The sequence below is a fragment of the Nothobranchius furzeri genome, chromosome 13 (assembly GCF_043380555.1).
Source record: "Nothobranchius furzeri strain GRZ-AD chromosome 13, NfurGRZ-RIMD1, whole genome shotgun sequence".
Classification (NCBI taxonomy): Eukaryota; Metazoa; Chordata; class Actinopteri; order Cyprinodontiformes; family Nothobranchiidae; genus Nothobranchius; species Nothobranchius furzeri.
Window position 1 is genome coordinate 34,316,336 of NC_091753.1, and position 16,148 is coordinate 34,332,483.

General features: G+C 44.5%; 1 protein-coding gene across 2 annotated transcripts in view; it reads left to right on the forward strand.

Moving 5' to 3' along the window:
- grm5b (glutamate receptor, metabotropic 5b) overlaps positions 1–16,148 on the forward strand; it is a 94,605-nt gene that overhangs the window by 21,165 nt on the left and 57,292 nt on the right. For both annotated transcript variants that reach the window (XM_070543506.1, XM_054742749.2), the window contains exons 5-6: positions 9,004–9,078; positions 14,813–14,987. In XM_070543506.1, the coding sequence (XP_070399607.1) occupies positions 9,004–9,078; positions 14,813–14,987 (250 nt within the window). The remainder of the gene's footprint in view (positions 1–9,003; positions 9,079–14,812; positions 14,988–16,148) is intronic.

Here is a 16,148-nt window from a genome sequence, read left to right on the forward strand (position 1 = left end):
CTCCCTGAAAGGCAAACCTCAGAAATTTCCTGTGTGGAGGGTACACGGGAATATGAAAGTATGCATCCCTCAGGTCGATTGAGGTGAACCAGTCGTTCTGGTGAATCAGACGCAAAAGGGATGAGAGCGTGAGCATTTTGAATCTGTACTTTCTGAGGCATCGGTTCAGGGCCCTCAGATCCAGGATCGGGCGAATCCCGGTCCCTCCCCGTTTCGGGACCAGGAAGTACCTGGAGTAGAAACCGCTCTGAGACCGATTGGGAGGCACAATGCATATCGCTCCCTTCTCCAGCAGGGAGGAGATTTCTCCCTGAAGGATGTGAGCTGACGTCCCCTGGGCGTGGGAGAACACTACGCCGGAGAATCGAGGAGGAACTGAGGCGAATTGGAGCCTGTAACCTCTCGAAATAGTTCTCAGCACCCAACGTGAAGCAGAAACCGCTGTCCATTCCTCCATGTGAGTGGAGAGCGGTGACACAGCCGTGACACACGGAGCAGCAGCTCCCTCCAGAGGTTGTGGGGCAGCGGTGCTCGTGGCAACCACTGCGCATGCGCGGGGGCTTTGTGCTTTGACGGCCCAGGCGTACGGGGACGACCCGTGGCTGGCGGGTAAGTCCGCCAGGGGCCGCCCCCGCCTGGTTCCGCTCATGGGTAACATTTTTATTGATTTTTGCTGCGCCCTTGACATTTCGTCTGGATGCGTCAGCGAACGTTTTAATGCTCCTTGAGCGTGACATGTTTGTAAAAAACAGTGTGAGTGCTTGTGACGTGTGTTTTGAGCCGGCACAGCCGGCTGCACGTCCTGGCCCCACCCTGGACCGCTCGGGGACTCTGCCGGAGGGGTTCCGTGAGGGGGGGAGAAGGCACCATGGCAACATCGAACAGGAGGAGCTGGCGAACGGGGAACTGCCAGCTGCAGCGTCGGGAGGGAAAGAACTCCGTCAGGCTGCCCTCTTCTTCTTCCTCACCTGCTGACCGCCGGGTCGGGTGGGTTGTCCCGACGGCGGAGCGGCTTGGTTGCCGGATCTCTGAGGCCAAACTGGTCGAAGCGCTGAGCCCGAAGGAGCTGGTTGGACAGCTTGAGGCTTCGGGCGCTTTGGGATCCGGAACTGAGGCTGGGCTCTGGCAGCTGCCTGAGGAAGGTTCGGCCGAGCCGGCAGCGCCGGTGAGGGCTTACGGGGAAGGCAGAGATGAAGGGCTTCATCCTCTTTCTTTTTGGCCTCACACCGTTGCTGCATTGATGCCAGGGCAGAGCCAAAAATGCCTTCAGGCACGATTGGCATGTCCAAAATGTCCTCCTTCTCTCTATCAGAGAGGCTGGTGAGGTTCAGCCATCGTGCACATTCTTGAAGCACCATCATGCCCATAGCTTTAGCCGTAGCCTGGACCGCGCAGCGCTGCACACGCAGGCAGATGCCGGTCAGTACGGTGATTTCCTCCCACACCTCCGGGTCCAGCTTCGTATTCATGTCCTCACAGAGCTCGGCTTGGTACGCCGAGAGCATGGAGGAGGCGTTCAAAGCTCGGACCGAGATGGCGGCAGCCTTGTACGCCCTCTCGTTCAGCGCCGACTGGAAGCGGTCCGCCTTCGCAGGGAGAGCGGGAGGCCTGGAGGAAGTTGCCGAGAGCCGTGGGTGCAGGTGTGCTGCAACCAGCGGTTCCATTGGCGGCATGCGAAGCATGCCAGCCTTCTCCATCCCCTCGAAGTCCAGCGAGGAGGCTCCTTGGACAGAAGACCTGGAGCTGAAAGGGTGTTTGTCCCAGGAGGACCTCACTTCTTGGAGAAGCTCCGGGAAGGCGGGAAGGAGAGGCTTTGCCGCCCTTGTGGCCTGAGGCAGCTTCTTTCCCTCGTAGCTGGATCTGACAGCCTCAGTGACCACGGTGGGCCAAGGGATGTTGAGCCTGGTCGCAGCGCGTCGGCAGACTGACTGCATGTCCAGGTGGGCGGCCGGAGAAGCCGCTCCATCCCTGGGAGAGGACGGAAAGCTAGGCATGGAGGCCTGAGCGATGGGGAGAAAAACGTCGTCATCCTCATCCTCCTCTGAAATGAGGAGTTCCGAGGTGTCCTCGTCGTCTCCGTAGTCCAACTCCAACACGTCCTCGACGGGGTGGCTCGGACCGGCCGGTTCGAGCTGTGAGCCCCAGCTGAGTTCGGCACACGGTTCCGGCTCCGGGAGGACATGTTCGCTGGCGTCCCCAGGCGGTGGCCCAGGGGCCGGCAGGCAAGGGTCCTTCCCCGACAGGCTAGCTTGGCGCGCTAGCCGCCGGCGAAGGCTCTTCAGGGTGAAGCAAGCGCAGCTCTCACATGACCCGGGGACTTCCAATGCCAGCTGGGCGTGTTCCAGCCCGAGGCAGCTCGAGCAGACCTTGTGCGGGTCTTTGCTTGAGATTTTGTTCCCACAGGTACAGAGGCGAGCTCCTGCGCCGTCGACTCCTCTGGTGGGAGGAGCGGCTTCCATGCTGGCTAACTGGTGTGTTAGCAAGAGAACGAACAGATGCACTGGAGTGTGAAGCTGCTCGTTATGCCCCGAACCTATGGTGAAGGTCAGGACAGGACGGTAAGTTAACGTTCGGCGACGGAGAGAATATTAGCTGGCTCCGTCTGTGAACAGTTGAGTTAACTTACCTTAGAGATAAGCGACCACCGAAGCGAGAAGAGGTGATTGAATGGTGCGTGCGTTGGGACGCTTGCTACTTATAGTAGCAGGTGACGCGTACGTCACGGTCACTGGCCAATCAGGATTGGCGTATTGAGATAAGTGCTTCTGAGGAATCCGCGGAGTGGCGTATCCCATAGTGAGACATCGAAACGAATGTTAAGAAAGAGAACCGTACTTATTTGTAATCTAAAATAGTAAAATTATAAAAAAAAAAAAACCTTTTACATTTTTAGCACTTGCTTGCCTCATGGGAACAATTTTCCCAAGGTTGAAACTTCGTCACAAGTCTGCACCAAACATAACAATCAGTTAAGGTGCAAATTCAATACTTTCTTCTTATTAAATAATTTTCTTATTATTTTATCATTTTATCTGCTAATCCATCTACTAATGGATTCTACGTTAATGAACTTAAAGCAAAGCCTTTCACAGCTGCTTTACTTTTTCAAAAGAAAGTAATAAAAAGTTTTGCATTTAATTGAACCCAATGTTAAAAAATGTAGTCTCCTAAAGAATTACTTCATCATGTAAAATGTGTCCTTTCAGATAAAACAAAAGTTGTTTTTTATTGTTTGCAACCAAATAATATAGCAGTAAAGTTTTACAGGCAACCTTTAATTTTCTAACTCTGTTTTCATTTGTCTGAAGGAAAAACTGTTTGGAGAACAATGCATCTAAAATCCTGCTCACTTAAGTCTTTTATGTCTGTTATTTGTCAATTTTGCTCCTGTGGCATTGGATGTTGTATTTTACAGGTGAGAGCACTAAGTTTAAAATTACAGTTTTGTAGCAGCTTTAATGTGCATCTGTAAGTGTGTGAGTATTTAGTTTCAGTTTTTGATCACATCCTATTATTAGTCTGGTCATAAAACAAACTAATAATTATTTATACACATAATCACCTACATCACATAGAATCCACAGTTTTTTGTCTCACTTTTCCACTGCTGGCTGCCGCCTTGCTTTGTTACTATTACTCTGTTCAGCTCAATTCATGTCAGCTCAGCGGGTTTTATTGATCTAAAATTTGACAAGTGTCTCCCGACGACAACGCTGCAAAACAGCAACTGATCAATCCTTCATTTAAGCAGCAATTCAGAGTTTTTCCTCTTTCTGGAATTATGTATGATTTTTTACTCTTTACTGTGAAATATTGTATGCAATACATCACTTTATATATATATATTTGCTAACTCGGTCATTCCATAGAGCCTCATGCAATTTCAATTGACGGCTGTTCAGCATTAGCCAATAGAGTTAAACCCCTACGTACAGATGTCAATCACAGAGGATCTGTGAGCATTTGAGGACCAGCTCTGCATCAGAGTAGGTATGACCCCGCTGGTTACTCTAGTGGCATTCCAACAGAGCCAGATTCTTGCATCCCATTTTTATCTTGTTTCAGTGTTCACCTGATGCAGACCTTGTTTTTGCTGTACAACATCTGAGCTGGTATCTTGTACGTTTCGGCTGGCTGATATTTTGGTCAGCCTCTAGTTTCATTCACAGAAGGAATATTAGCAGACATTGAGGACAGCTACACGCAGGGGCGTGACAAGCTTTTTTATAAGTGTGAGTGTTGAGATTTCTCTGATATATATGTGTGTGTGTGTGTGTGTGTGTGTGTGTGTGTGTATATATATATATATATATATATATATATATATATATATATATATATATATATATATATATATATATATATATATATATATATATATATATATATACCCGAGTAGGTGTACAGGCGAGGGTCGCGGAGGCAGGCAGTGTTATTGGCAAGGGTCAGCCATGGAAATGAGGTCAGGAGGCTATGAGTGGGTAGGATGGAAATGGCTGGAAGATTTACTAACAGAAGCGTTTAGTAATCTGACTGAGTGCTGGTGGTTGACTGAGGAATATATAGCTGGTGAGGCAGGTGTGTGGCATGAAGGTTGATGAGGTGAGTGATGGTGCATGGAGGTCAGGGCATGGCAGGATCATAATATTCTTCTTCTTCTTCTTCTTCTTCTTCTTCTTCTTCTTCTTCTTCTTCTTCAAGGGTGCGATGCCCATGGCTATAAGTACCTTATTCTACAAGCAAATGGCAACCTCGATTAAGCCACAAGGAAAGGAGCCACAGCTAAATAACTACAACAAGTAAAGCTTGTCCTAAGAAGTCAAGTCAATGGCAAAAACAAGATCCGGGCAATAAACGCCTACACCCTGCCAGTAAGCAGATATCCTGCTGAAATAATAACCTGGCCAAAGAAAGAAATGCAGACCACAGAATCTCCTAACCATGCATGGAGGGTTCCATCCCAGATCCAACACCCTGAGACGACACTAGCTGTAAAGAAGGAGGCTGAGGATAAGAGTGACGATCCAAGATGAAACATCCCAGATCCCTAATTACATCAAGGACAAGGCCCCAACAGATGACATACTCAAATGGAGGAGGAGGTTCTGGAAATACCATTGTGGGAGGACAAACCCCTACATGGGATGTACCACTGACGGATAACTGAAGACGTTTATATCAAGAAATGCTATATGGCTTGAAAGAGCTGGTCTGATGGACAGCACAGACGAATTCATCATGGCTGCATAGGAACACGCCCTGAACACCAGAGCAACAGAGGCCAAGATCTACCACACCAGACAAGACCCGAGGTGTAGGCCATGCAGAGGCCCCTGAGACAATCCACCACATACCTGCAGGGTGTAAGATGCTGGCCGGGAAAGCAAACTTGCCCCTAGGTCAAAGTGGGTAACACCCCCAAGGTGGTAGAGAACGAGAGAGCCAAGCTCCTGTGGAACTTCAAGATCCACAAATCTGTTCTCATTTGACCCATCCCCTAGGGGAGTGGTGAGCTGCAGACACAGCCGCGTTCAGGAGCTGTTTGGTGGCTTAACCCTCTAATCGACCCCCTTATGACTCAACTGTGGATTTGAACCCACAGTCTCCGAAGGCAGAGACTCATACCACTCGACCTCTGAGCTGTAGTTGTTAAACACTGTGCTTTAGCTCTGTTGCCCGACTAGAGGTGAACGCTCTCAAACAAGAGGCATAACAGCTGTAATGGGAGTAGGGGGAGTGGCTTAAAGGTGCAATACTTCCCCCCCACCTTTAGATGTTGTCCTCTGACAAAAACTGCTGGATTTCTGCGTTAATACCAAGATGCCAACCTTTGTTCCACCTCTCCCTCTTCCCTTGAGCTCTTTTTGTCTATTTCACTTTTTTCTCATCCCTTTTCTTTTTATTGTTCATTTTTATTGATGCTGGTTCCTCCGACGTTGTCTCCCCTTCTGTCGCATTTGGATGATCAGGAGGAGAGAAACACACCATGGCAATGCGAAAGACAGTGGACAGCATGGCAGTCCACATGAAAGCGGTGTAAAGTGAACTATGTTGACAAAGGGGGCACAGTTTGCTAGTTGCATGAGGCGAGTTCACATCCACACCTTCACAGGTCCATTTATTTAGGTCATATAGGATGATGAAGCCTTCAGGCTACACAGACTATCACTCTTACTGTAACGTCAGAATGATTATATTTAAGTAGGGTATGGCACACAGAGTTCATCTGTCAAAAAAATAACTCCCAAAAACCATAACAAATTACTTAATTTTTATTGTGTCACTAATATCAGTTATTTGTGTTTTAGATAAATACTGACTCAGACACAAGCGAGTAGATTTGTCCTTGTTTATGTTTGAAAGCGGATGTTTTTTTCCCCGGCACTGCAGCAGTCGTGACGCTGGATTTGAAGAGAATTGGAAAAAGATAAGTGAGCAAGAAAGGTCAAGCAGAATGGGAGACAGGAGAGGTCTCTTTACTTAATACAATAAAAACGTTTACAACATTTATTTTTCTGAGTCAAGCTTTGACAAGATGAGTAACAGGAAAAGGAGACAGAGAGAGGGAATGAAGGTCAGTGTCTCAAAGATGCTTTGTCATTGATTACTGACAAGAGTTATAGGAGTTTAGGGATAGAGACAGAAAATATAGATGGCTGTGCCTGGGTGTGGAGGTGTAGTAGCAAATAAAGCCTTGAAATGCCTGGCTTTGCATGTAATGAGTCAATCTCATATATTAGTTTCACCGCTTATGGTAAATGACTGAGATAAATGAACTTAAGCGCCATATTGGATGTTTCTCAGCTTCATTTATATTGAACATGAACACAAGAAAAATGAACAGGAAGGTGAGTTTTTGACTCAGATCAATTTGAGACATTAAAGACTGTTTTGTCTAAATGAGCATTGATTTATTTTGTATATTTTTGTCATTAAAGAAAATTTAACTGCACATGCAGCAAAAATTATTTAAAGGGACAATATGTCGTTTTTATCGTTAATCTCTGAAAACATCCATCAAAATGTTGTTGAAAATCATTTAAATGATGCCCAGTTGTTGAAAAATATTGGCAGCTTCATAACATATAACAATAAAATCGGTTCTAAAATACAAGGGAGCGGGTCTAAGTCTCTGAGCGACGCCTTGTTAGACACAATGCTTCCTTCTACAGGAGCCTGTGAGGACAAAATTAATTCACTGATTTGTAACAAGTGGTTACAAAACTTTCACCATTCATAAACGTTGTTTTACACATGTACCTCTTTGCTCGTTGCCAGTGATGAAAGAGAGTCTGATGTGCTTGTCGTTTTGCTAGAGGTTGCACTCCCAGGGATATGCGACCTTAGTGGCCCTCCGTTGGTAAGGTCTTACACACAAAAATATGGCTTGCTTGCACTGATGTAGGCATGTGCTGCCCCCTATTTCCAGGGAAAATGCACATAATCACTTTAATGATAAATTGTATTTGTATAGTGCCTTCTAGGGTTTACACCTCCCCAAGACACTTTACAACACAATCAGTCATTCACCCATTCACAGACTGGTGATGATGAGCTACAATGTAGCCACAGCTGCCCTGGGGTGCACTGATGTGAGCAAGGCTCTCGAACAGCTCGCGCCACCGATCCCTCCGACCACCACAGGCGATGTGGGGTAGGTGTCTTGCCCAAGGACACAACCACAGCATTCTCTGCGGGGAGCCTAGATGGATCCAACAACTCACTCTACCTACTGAGCTACTGCTGCCCCACAATAAACTCATGTCTCCATTCTGCTGCATGCATCTTCTCTTCAGCTCACTGTAATGTTTTCATGATGTAATGAAAGACATGGGTTAAACGTTTAGGATCGAGCAGCTTTTAAGATCAGACAGGTGGACTCACACTGTTTGCTTGTACCCTTCCTCAGACGGATGAATGTAGGTGTGTGTGTGTGTGTGTGTGTGTGTGTGTGTGTGTGTGTGTGTGTGTGTGTGTGTGTGTTTTGAGGAACTGGGGCAAGGGGTGTCTGGAAGGAAAGAGGACAGAAATGTGTTTGTGGGACAGTGTGCTAGTAATGTGTGTAACAGAGGACAGCGTGTGTGTTTTTGAGACAGAGGGACAAAGACACATGCTCGCTGAAAGAATCACAGCTGAGTTCAGAGTGATGTAGGTTACCAGCTTTATAGATTATGATAATTGTGCCAGTGAAACTGTGTATGTGGGCATGTCTGTGTTTGAAAGTGCACAGGGGAGGTATGGCCTAGACCATCTGTCTCCCACTTCTCTCACTGAGACACTAATTACAGGACTTTACACTTCAGTCCACACACACGCACGCACGCACGCATGCACACACACACACACACACACACACACACACACACACACACACACACACACACACACACACACACACACGCACACACACTTTTGTCATCTCCATTCTTTATCTCTCATCTTTTTCCTGGTCTGTTTTCTCATCGTCTAGTTTAGAGCAAAGCTCAGTGGTAGAAGTCAGAGTGTGGTTTGGCAGCGGATTACGGACCGTAAATACATCCGATATTTAAAAACATAGAAAAGATCCTTTATGTATTTTAATGAAGGCAAAGGACTGAAGAGGATGAAAGTGGAGTGAATGAAATATTTGAAAGGGGAATCCTATCATAGTCTCTGCCAGTGTGCACAACCCCTCATTAGCATAGATTTCAGGTCACCCACTTTCTCTGGCAAAGAAAGGAGGGCCACGGTGGGGATATGCTTTCTCTGACATCGATTTCTGCTGCTATGGGTGGCCCAGAAGCACACGTTAGCTCAGTGGGCATATCTTTGAAATGGAGATGGCATTGGGTTTTTAAATCTTTGTCATTTTGAGCAAGAGTATTTATTTTATTTCTAAATTTGTCATTTTCTAACATCTCTAGTCATCCGATACTATTTCTTTGAACAGTTTTTAAAGTAGTTTCTCCAGAATACTGAAGTGATTCAAATCTACCCACTTGTGACATTTCTGTGCTTTTCCAGGCAACTATGGGGAAAGTGGAATGGAGGCTTTTAAAGACATGGCAGCCAAGGAGGGCATCTGTATCGCCCACTCAGGTAAGGATGGTCACCACAGCAAATTCACCTACACTTGTCATTTTTATACAGAACTGTGAATTCAGATCACACCCCCTCTTACAGATTACTTCTGTTTGTCACACCAAAATGTTTCAGATTACCAAACAAATTTCAACATAAGTCAAAAATTATCTGAGTAAATACAAAAGGCAGTTTTTAATGATGATTTCATTTATTAGGAGAACAAATCTATCCAAACCAACCAGGACCTACCGTAAATCCTCTAATACAGGCCCGGGCCTGTATTTGACTCAAGCTCATCAAGCTCCAGGCCTTTATTGGAAGAAGGGCCAGTATTAGAGGCAGGCCTCTATTTCTAATTGAGCAAAATGAACTAATGGTTCGCTGGAGTTTTTGACAATTAAAATTGCGCCCACATTTTCAAAGTTAAACATTTCTTTTAACAACGGTAGTTTTTGCTTCAGCCATCTCCCCCCTCCCCCTGCTTCAGCCCTCTCCCCCCTCCCCCTGCGCAGCGGCCGCAAACTCACTGATGTGCCTGCAGCCTCTCGGAGTTCCTGCTGCTCTAAACATTAAAATAATTATTTCATTTTCTGTTCCTCACTTCTGATGACCTTCAATGGTGTCTGTTTGTTGCAACAGCAGGTACAAAAACTAACTTGTTTTTATTTGACTATTTTTCTGTCCTGTCTGTTTATTATCTTCCTGCATCTCCTCTCAATCCTAAAGAAAAACTGCTACCTGGGTTCATATATATTCACCTCATGAGTTACCTTTGAACTGCAGTTCTAAAAGATCTACCGACCGCAGAAACAGCGGAGCGCTCGCTGTTTGGCGGCCGTATCAGTGATCAGTGCGTCGGAGGACAAGGTGATGCGCGCAGCGCCCCGCTCCACAGCATGCAGCGAAACGCATCAGGCGCAAATAAAAGACAGAAAACATTAAAGGAAATGAACTGACATGAACGATCGCGTGTTAAATTAGTTTTTGAGGTGGCGACACCTGATTGTTACTGTGGCCGTGCTCAGGAGGCAGATCTACCAACCGCGAAAACAGCGGAGCACTGCCTGCTTGCCGGCCGCATCAGTGATCTGTGCATCGGAGGACAAGTTGATGCGCCCCGCTCCACAGCAGCGATACACATCAGGCGCAAATAAAAGACAGAAAACATTAAAGGAAATGAACCGACATGAACGATCGCGGGTCAGTACCTACGGTCTGGCACAGCGCGTTGCCCCCCCCCCCCCCCCCCCCCCCCCCCCCCGAGCGCAGGAGCTTGTCACCTGCTGACAGCAGGCTGCTGTCTTTTCCGAGGGCTGCATCTTGCTGGTCATTATCACGTGACAGCGACTAGTCGACGACAGGCATAAAAAGTCACTACAGTAATCCCTCGTTTATCGCGGTAGATGTGTTCCAGACCTGGCCGCGATAGGTGAAAATCCGCGAAGTAGGGACTCCCAGCATGCCCCTCGCGGGGATTCCCTCCACGTTGCACCTACGTCACAAACTGCGGCTATAAACAGAAGTCGCCTTTCCAGCTCACCACTCAGTCATCGTTTCTTCAGATTCATGATCAGAGTTTCCAACCTACCGATCAATCCAACGAACTATCAGCTCATAGTAAGTTATGTTACTTACTTCTGGAAAGCCCGGCATTTCCGTGTCACTTCGTTGACGCTTGAACGCTCGGGGGTTTCCTAGATCAGCCGGCGTTTCACCGACGCTATCACTTCCGCGTCTGTGAAACCACGCTCCCTATTGAATTATCGTATGATCACATTCTCTTTTTGTGGGTAAAACTCAAGAAAAAAATTTTTTTACTTGTTTTTTTTTGTTTTATTACAAAAAGTGCATTTTATGATGAAATTGATGAAAAAAACAAGAATTTCTTGATATTTCGCATAGAAAAATACCGCGAATCAGTGAAAAATACTGCGAATCTGCGAATTCCCCCTGAAAAATGCTCCAAAGAAAAAAATCCGCGAAGCAGCGAATCCGTGATGAACGATCCGCGAAGTAGCGAGGGATTACTGTATAGTGAAGTTGACTAGTACATACACCCCCTACTGCTGCTCTCCAGAGTGTTCTGCAGCATAATCAGCACGTTCTCTTTGAACTTGATAGTGTAATGACCTGGCTGGGGTTGTGAGCCAGGTGCATTCTGGGTATTGTGTTATATGTGTTTCCTATCGTTCTGCTGGTTCCTATGTGCTGATTTGCGTGTTGTGTGAGTGTTATGTAAGCCACAGGGAAGGTGATGTGTGTTCTGTGGAGGGGTTGAATTAGCATGGTTAACTGACACCGTGACTCTGTGTGGTAGGAGCGTGATAGAGTATCGTGTCTGTAGCGTTACAAAGCGTTGAAGAAAAAGCTCAAGAAAAGGTCTGCGTGAACCTCTACTGCCTCCTGCTGGTTGATTTGGGGACTATAACCCTGCCGCTGGGACGCTCATAGTTGCTTGTTACCACATTCCACCCGGCCACAATAAGAGACCGGCCATTATTTACCTCCGTTGACTCCGACACCGGCCAAAATTGGAGACCCGGCCTTTAATTGAATACCGGCCTGTATTAGAGGATTTACGGTATGTGAAAACACAACTGATCTTTAAACCTAATACCCACAGCTGTAACAACTGCAAACAAGCATTTGTGAAAACTGGTAATGAGTCTATTTTGTATCACTCATTGTAACAGAAATGTTTAATGCTGCCACATTGGAGGGGTTTCCAGCACGGCTGTTTAGGGTCAAAGGAGAAACACTCTCATTTAGGGTTTTTCTGTTAGAGAGCAGAATTCAGGGTTCCACCAATTACAGCAGATTGTCCAGGTTCTGAAGCAGCAAAGCAACCCCAAACCATCACACCCCCACCACCATGCCTGTGATGTGATGCCTCATGATTTTCTTTTTATGAAAACAGTAAGACATACCCCCTCCAAAGTAAATTTGCTTTATTCTCATCAGGCCAAATGTCCAAATAAAATGGGCTTTTGTTTTCTTTTTGATCAGTATAGGTTTTGGACTTGAAACTCATGGAGGCCATTTTTGTCTCGTCTCGTCATGACCTCTGACAAGGGCTGAACCTTCTATCATTTTCTGATCAAAATTGCAATTTCAGACAGCACAATCATGTGTTCGTCAAAGCTGCAGTTTTTGGCAGCACTCCTGACTGACCCAGGATCTAGTGTCTACTATTTCACACCAAAGATGTTACGATGGTAGAACCAAGAGCCGACGAGGGATGGGGAAGTTGTTTGGTTTGCAAAACTGAAACCATTGCTTGAGTGGATTTAGTGACACATTTGGTTGTTTTCTGGACACTTTGTTTTCGTGGCGCTGCTCTTAAGGCTGGTATAATTTATGGCTGTGGTCTTCTGTTGCTGTTGATCATTTGCTGTCCCTAATTCAGCACCGTTGGTGGCTGTGAGATGGAGAGGCTGATTTAACCATCTTCCTGCAACAGTGGAAAGAGATTTATCACAATAACACTATGTGGAAAGCACAAATCCTCCTCTTTTAAGGTGTGGAACACTGAAAAAAACATTTTTATATGATGGTGTCTGGTTATAATCGTTCACTCCGAATTTTTAACGAAGGGTGAACATGAAAATAGTCTCCTACACCTATCTCCTGCATTAGCTTCTGACAGAAATTGACGGTGAAACTCTAAGATTTGAAAATCCTGAAATATCCGCCTCACACTGTCACTGAACATTCACGGACTCACCCATCTTGGCTCACAAGAAGGCTGTTGTTGGTTTAGTATCCAGGAAACAGCAGAGAACATCTTGGCTAGCAGACGCTAACCATTAGCATTAGTAGCTCCACCACATGACAGAACTCCTCCAGGCTTGTGTTATTTATGGAGGTAAAACATTAATGTTGCAAAGCAAACAGAGTCAGTGGTAGAGTCGCGTTACTGTGACCCAAGGCTAGATGTCCAGTTATCGGAAAATAAGTGTCCAAATTCCTGCCGTTCCACACCTTTAAAGAAATGTCAGATTTTTTTCTGATGGTACAAATATTTGTGGAGTTACGGTCAGTGTTGTGCAGTAACACGTTACTAATAACGCGTTACTGTAACTCCGTTACATTTGTCAGTAACTAATACTCATATGCGTTAGTTTTTAAATACAGTAACTCCGTTATCGTCACACTATGGTGCGTTTGTCCGTTACTAGCTAACTTCATAGAGTTTGGCAAAAAAAGTTAGCTGTGTGCTACTTCCTGTTTACAGCGGCGATGCCTTGCGGGAGTGTTTGATTTGGAGACCTCGCAGTCATGGCGGATTAAAGCAGGAGCAAACCGAGTTTCTCCTCATGGAAATATGCTCACTATTTCACATTAATTGAGCTCAAAGAGAAGAATATTCTTGTCAAGTGCAACCTATGTCTTTCTGGATCAAAAATCCTTTCTACAGCAGCAAACAGCAACTCCAATTTGTCAAAGCACCTCCAGAAATGACATGCTTCCACAAAGCTAGTTGAGAAGCCGGATGCTAACCTCCACTCGCAAAGCTAGCCATACCCCGCCAACCAAACAGCAATGGTTAGATTTTAACAAGACTGTTAGTGTTAGCCAAGGAGAGATAAACAAGGCCATCACACGGTTTGTTGTTGAGAACATGCAGCCTGTTTCAACTGTGGATTCGCCCGCTTTTCTGCAACTGATATTACGGTAAAGCAAAGAGCACATGTAAAATTTGTTAGTCCATAGTATTAGATTAGTTACGGTAAAGCAAAGAGCACATATAAAATTTGTTAGTCCATAGTATTAGATTAGTTACAGTAAAGCAAAGAGCACATGTAAAATTTGATAGTCCATAGTGTTAGATTAGTGCTTTTTTGAGAAAACCGTCCAGGCAACCCGCCGTGTCCTGTGTGTAAGTGGTACTGTACATTGAGAACATTGTGCTGAAGCTAAATTTGATGAAAACTGTGAATCAAGTTGAAATTGTAATTTGTCCAGAAAACTCTCAATTCAGTCTTTCTTAAAAGTGTTCACCTCTGACCTCAATCTTCACCAAGTGAGTCCCACAAAGCTTTTAGATTTGTTTTGGATCCTCTTTTCTTCTTTCCTTTTTTAGAAAAAGGTGCGATGTGTTGCTATTTGAGAGCTACTTCATGTCTACTGAAGTGATTTTTTATTTCTACAGGAGATCAATCACATTTTACATAGTACCAGGTTTGTTTTTTTACCTTAATAAATAAAATAATTATTTTAAAACTGGATTTTGTATTTACTCAGGTTATTTTAGTCTCATAATGAAAATGCTGATCTGAAACAATTATGTCAAACACAATAAAAATGTAAGGGGGAAAATACTTGATCACAACATAAAATTTAATTAGCAAAGTGTTTCATTTTTTCTTCAGTTATAAACACAACTTCCTGCATTTTAACCCTCCTCAAACACTGTTTTAGCATAAGAGGTTCTCCTTATGCTGAAGGTAGGTTTTAGTCATTTATTCCCTATTGTTGTCATCACTAATGGAACAATGCACAATTTTTAATTACCTGCACTAAACACGTTCTGAATAACAAGATGTATCTTGTAACAAAGGACTTGTTGTAGAACAAGGGTTTTATTCTCTGGAGAAGGTTTCGTTTTCATGTTTGTGTCAGGTGGTTGACTCTTCAGCTAAATGAAAGACATGCCACAAAAACAGTCAATTCCTTAGATGAAGAAACAGACATACAAATAAATCATGCAGGTCACAAACTTGTATTTGTCTGATGCGTTTTCCCCCAGGCAAAATCTGGAGCAACGCTGGAGAGCAGAGCTTTGATCGTCTGCTGGAGAGACTGAGGGCACACCTGCCCAAGGCCAGAGTAGTGGCATGTTTTTGTGAAGGCATGACTGTTCGCAACATCCTCATGGCTATGAGACGTCAGGGACTGGTTGGAGAGTTCCTCCTGGTTGGCAGGTCAGTTTGGCTTCAAAGTGTCTCTTTGTTGTGTCGACTGATCCTAGATATGCAGTGTTTCCCCCATGAAAAAGGCCTGCTGACTGTGCATCCTGTAAAACATAGAGACAAGCTATACACAGGCAACAAACCAAAAGGAAACACAAAAAAATTGTCAGATTTTAGACTTTACCCTGAGGTAGCTGTGGAACTAATCAGCCTACTCATATGCACTTGATTTGAGATGTATAGGCTTCTCAATCCAAGTATTTTAGAAGTAAAAAAAATGAATCCCACAATTTTTATTTTGGAAGTAGATTTCACATTATACTTAATTTTTATGCAGATTTATTCCTCCTACAATTTAGTAGCAAACATAACCCTCCAAATGAACATTTTTCCTCTGTTGATTTGTGCATTAATATGAAAATTACATGTCAAATTTTAGACTTTTAGTTGTCATGCCAACTATCTAATTAACATAGGATGAATAATGTTTTTGGCATTTTGTCAGCCAGTCTGCAGAAAGTAAATCAGATGTAGGATAACTTGGAAGTAGTCATGTGTGATTAGCACTAAAACGTTCCAAAAAATAACACTTTTTGATTCTACTTTTCTTCCAGTGATCAGTCCTGTGTAATTAAATCATCGTAGCCCACATCATTTGTGTTGTCATCGCCAGCATGATGCTCATTATCATCTCACTCATCTTACTCATCAGTCTTCTCTCATCAGAATCATCCCCATCCAAAAGGAACTGAGGTAAAAATTAATCAGCACCAAGTTTGTTGTTAGTCTGGCCTCTAGAGACAAAAGGTCAATTGTGAAAGAAAAAAATACACAGATTCATCTTTGCCACAAGCTTTCCTAATTCAATAAAAAAATAATTTATTGCAGTTAGCTCATTATTTGGCATTTCAATTAAAAAAGTCTTAGTGATTAGTTAAAATGGCTGGTTTCTGTTTTGTAATGTTAGGACTCAGTCTCTGGCCAGTCGGTTATGATTATTTAATTTAATTGAAAATCACCCTTCATTAGCATCTATATCATAAACGGGCTGCAATTACTAATTAGATATAGTTCTGTTCCATGGCGAAATCGAAACTTCCGTTGTTTTGTTTGGCTGTGTCAGGTTGGAGGGAATTAAGGTTATTTAAGTGGTTCAGAGTTAATAAAGCGGTA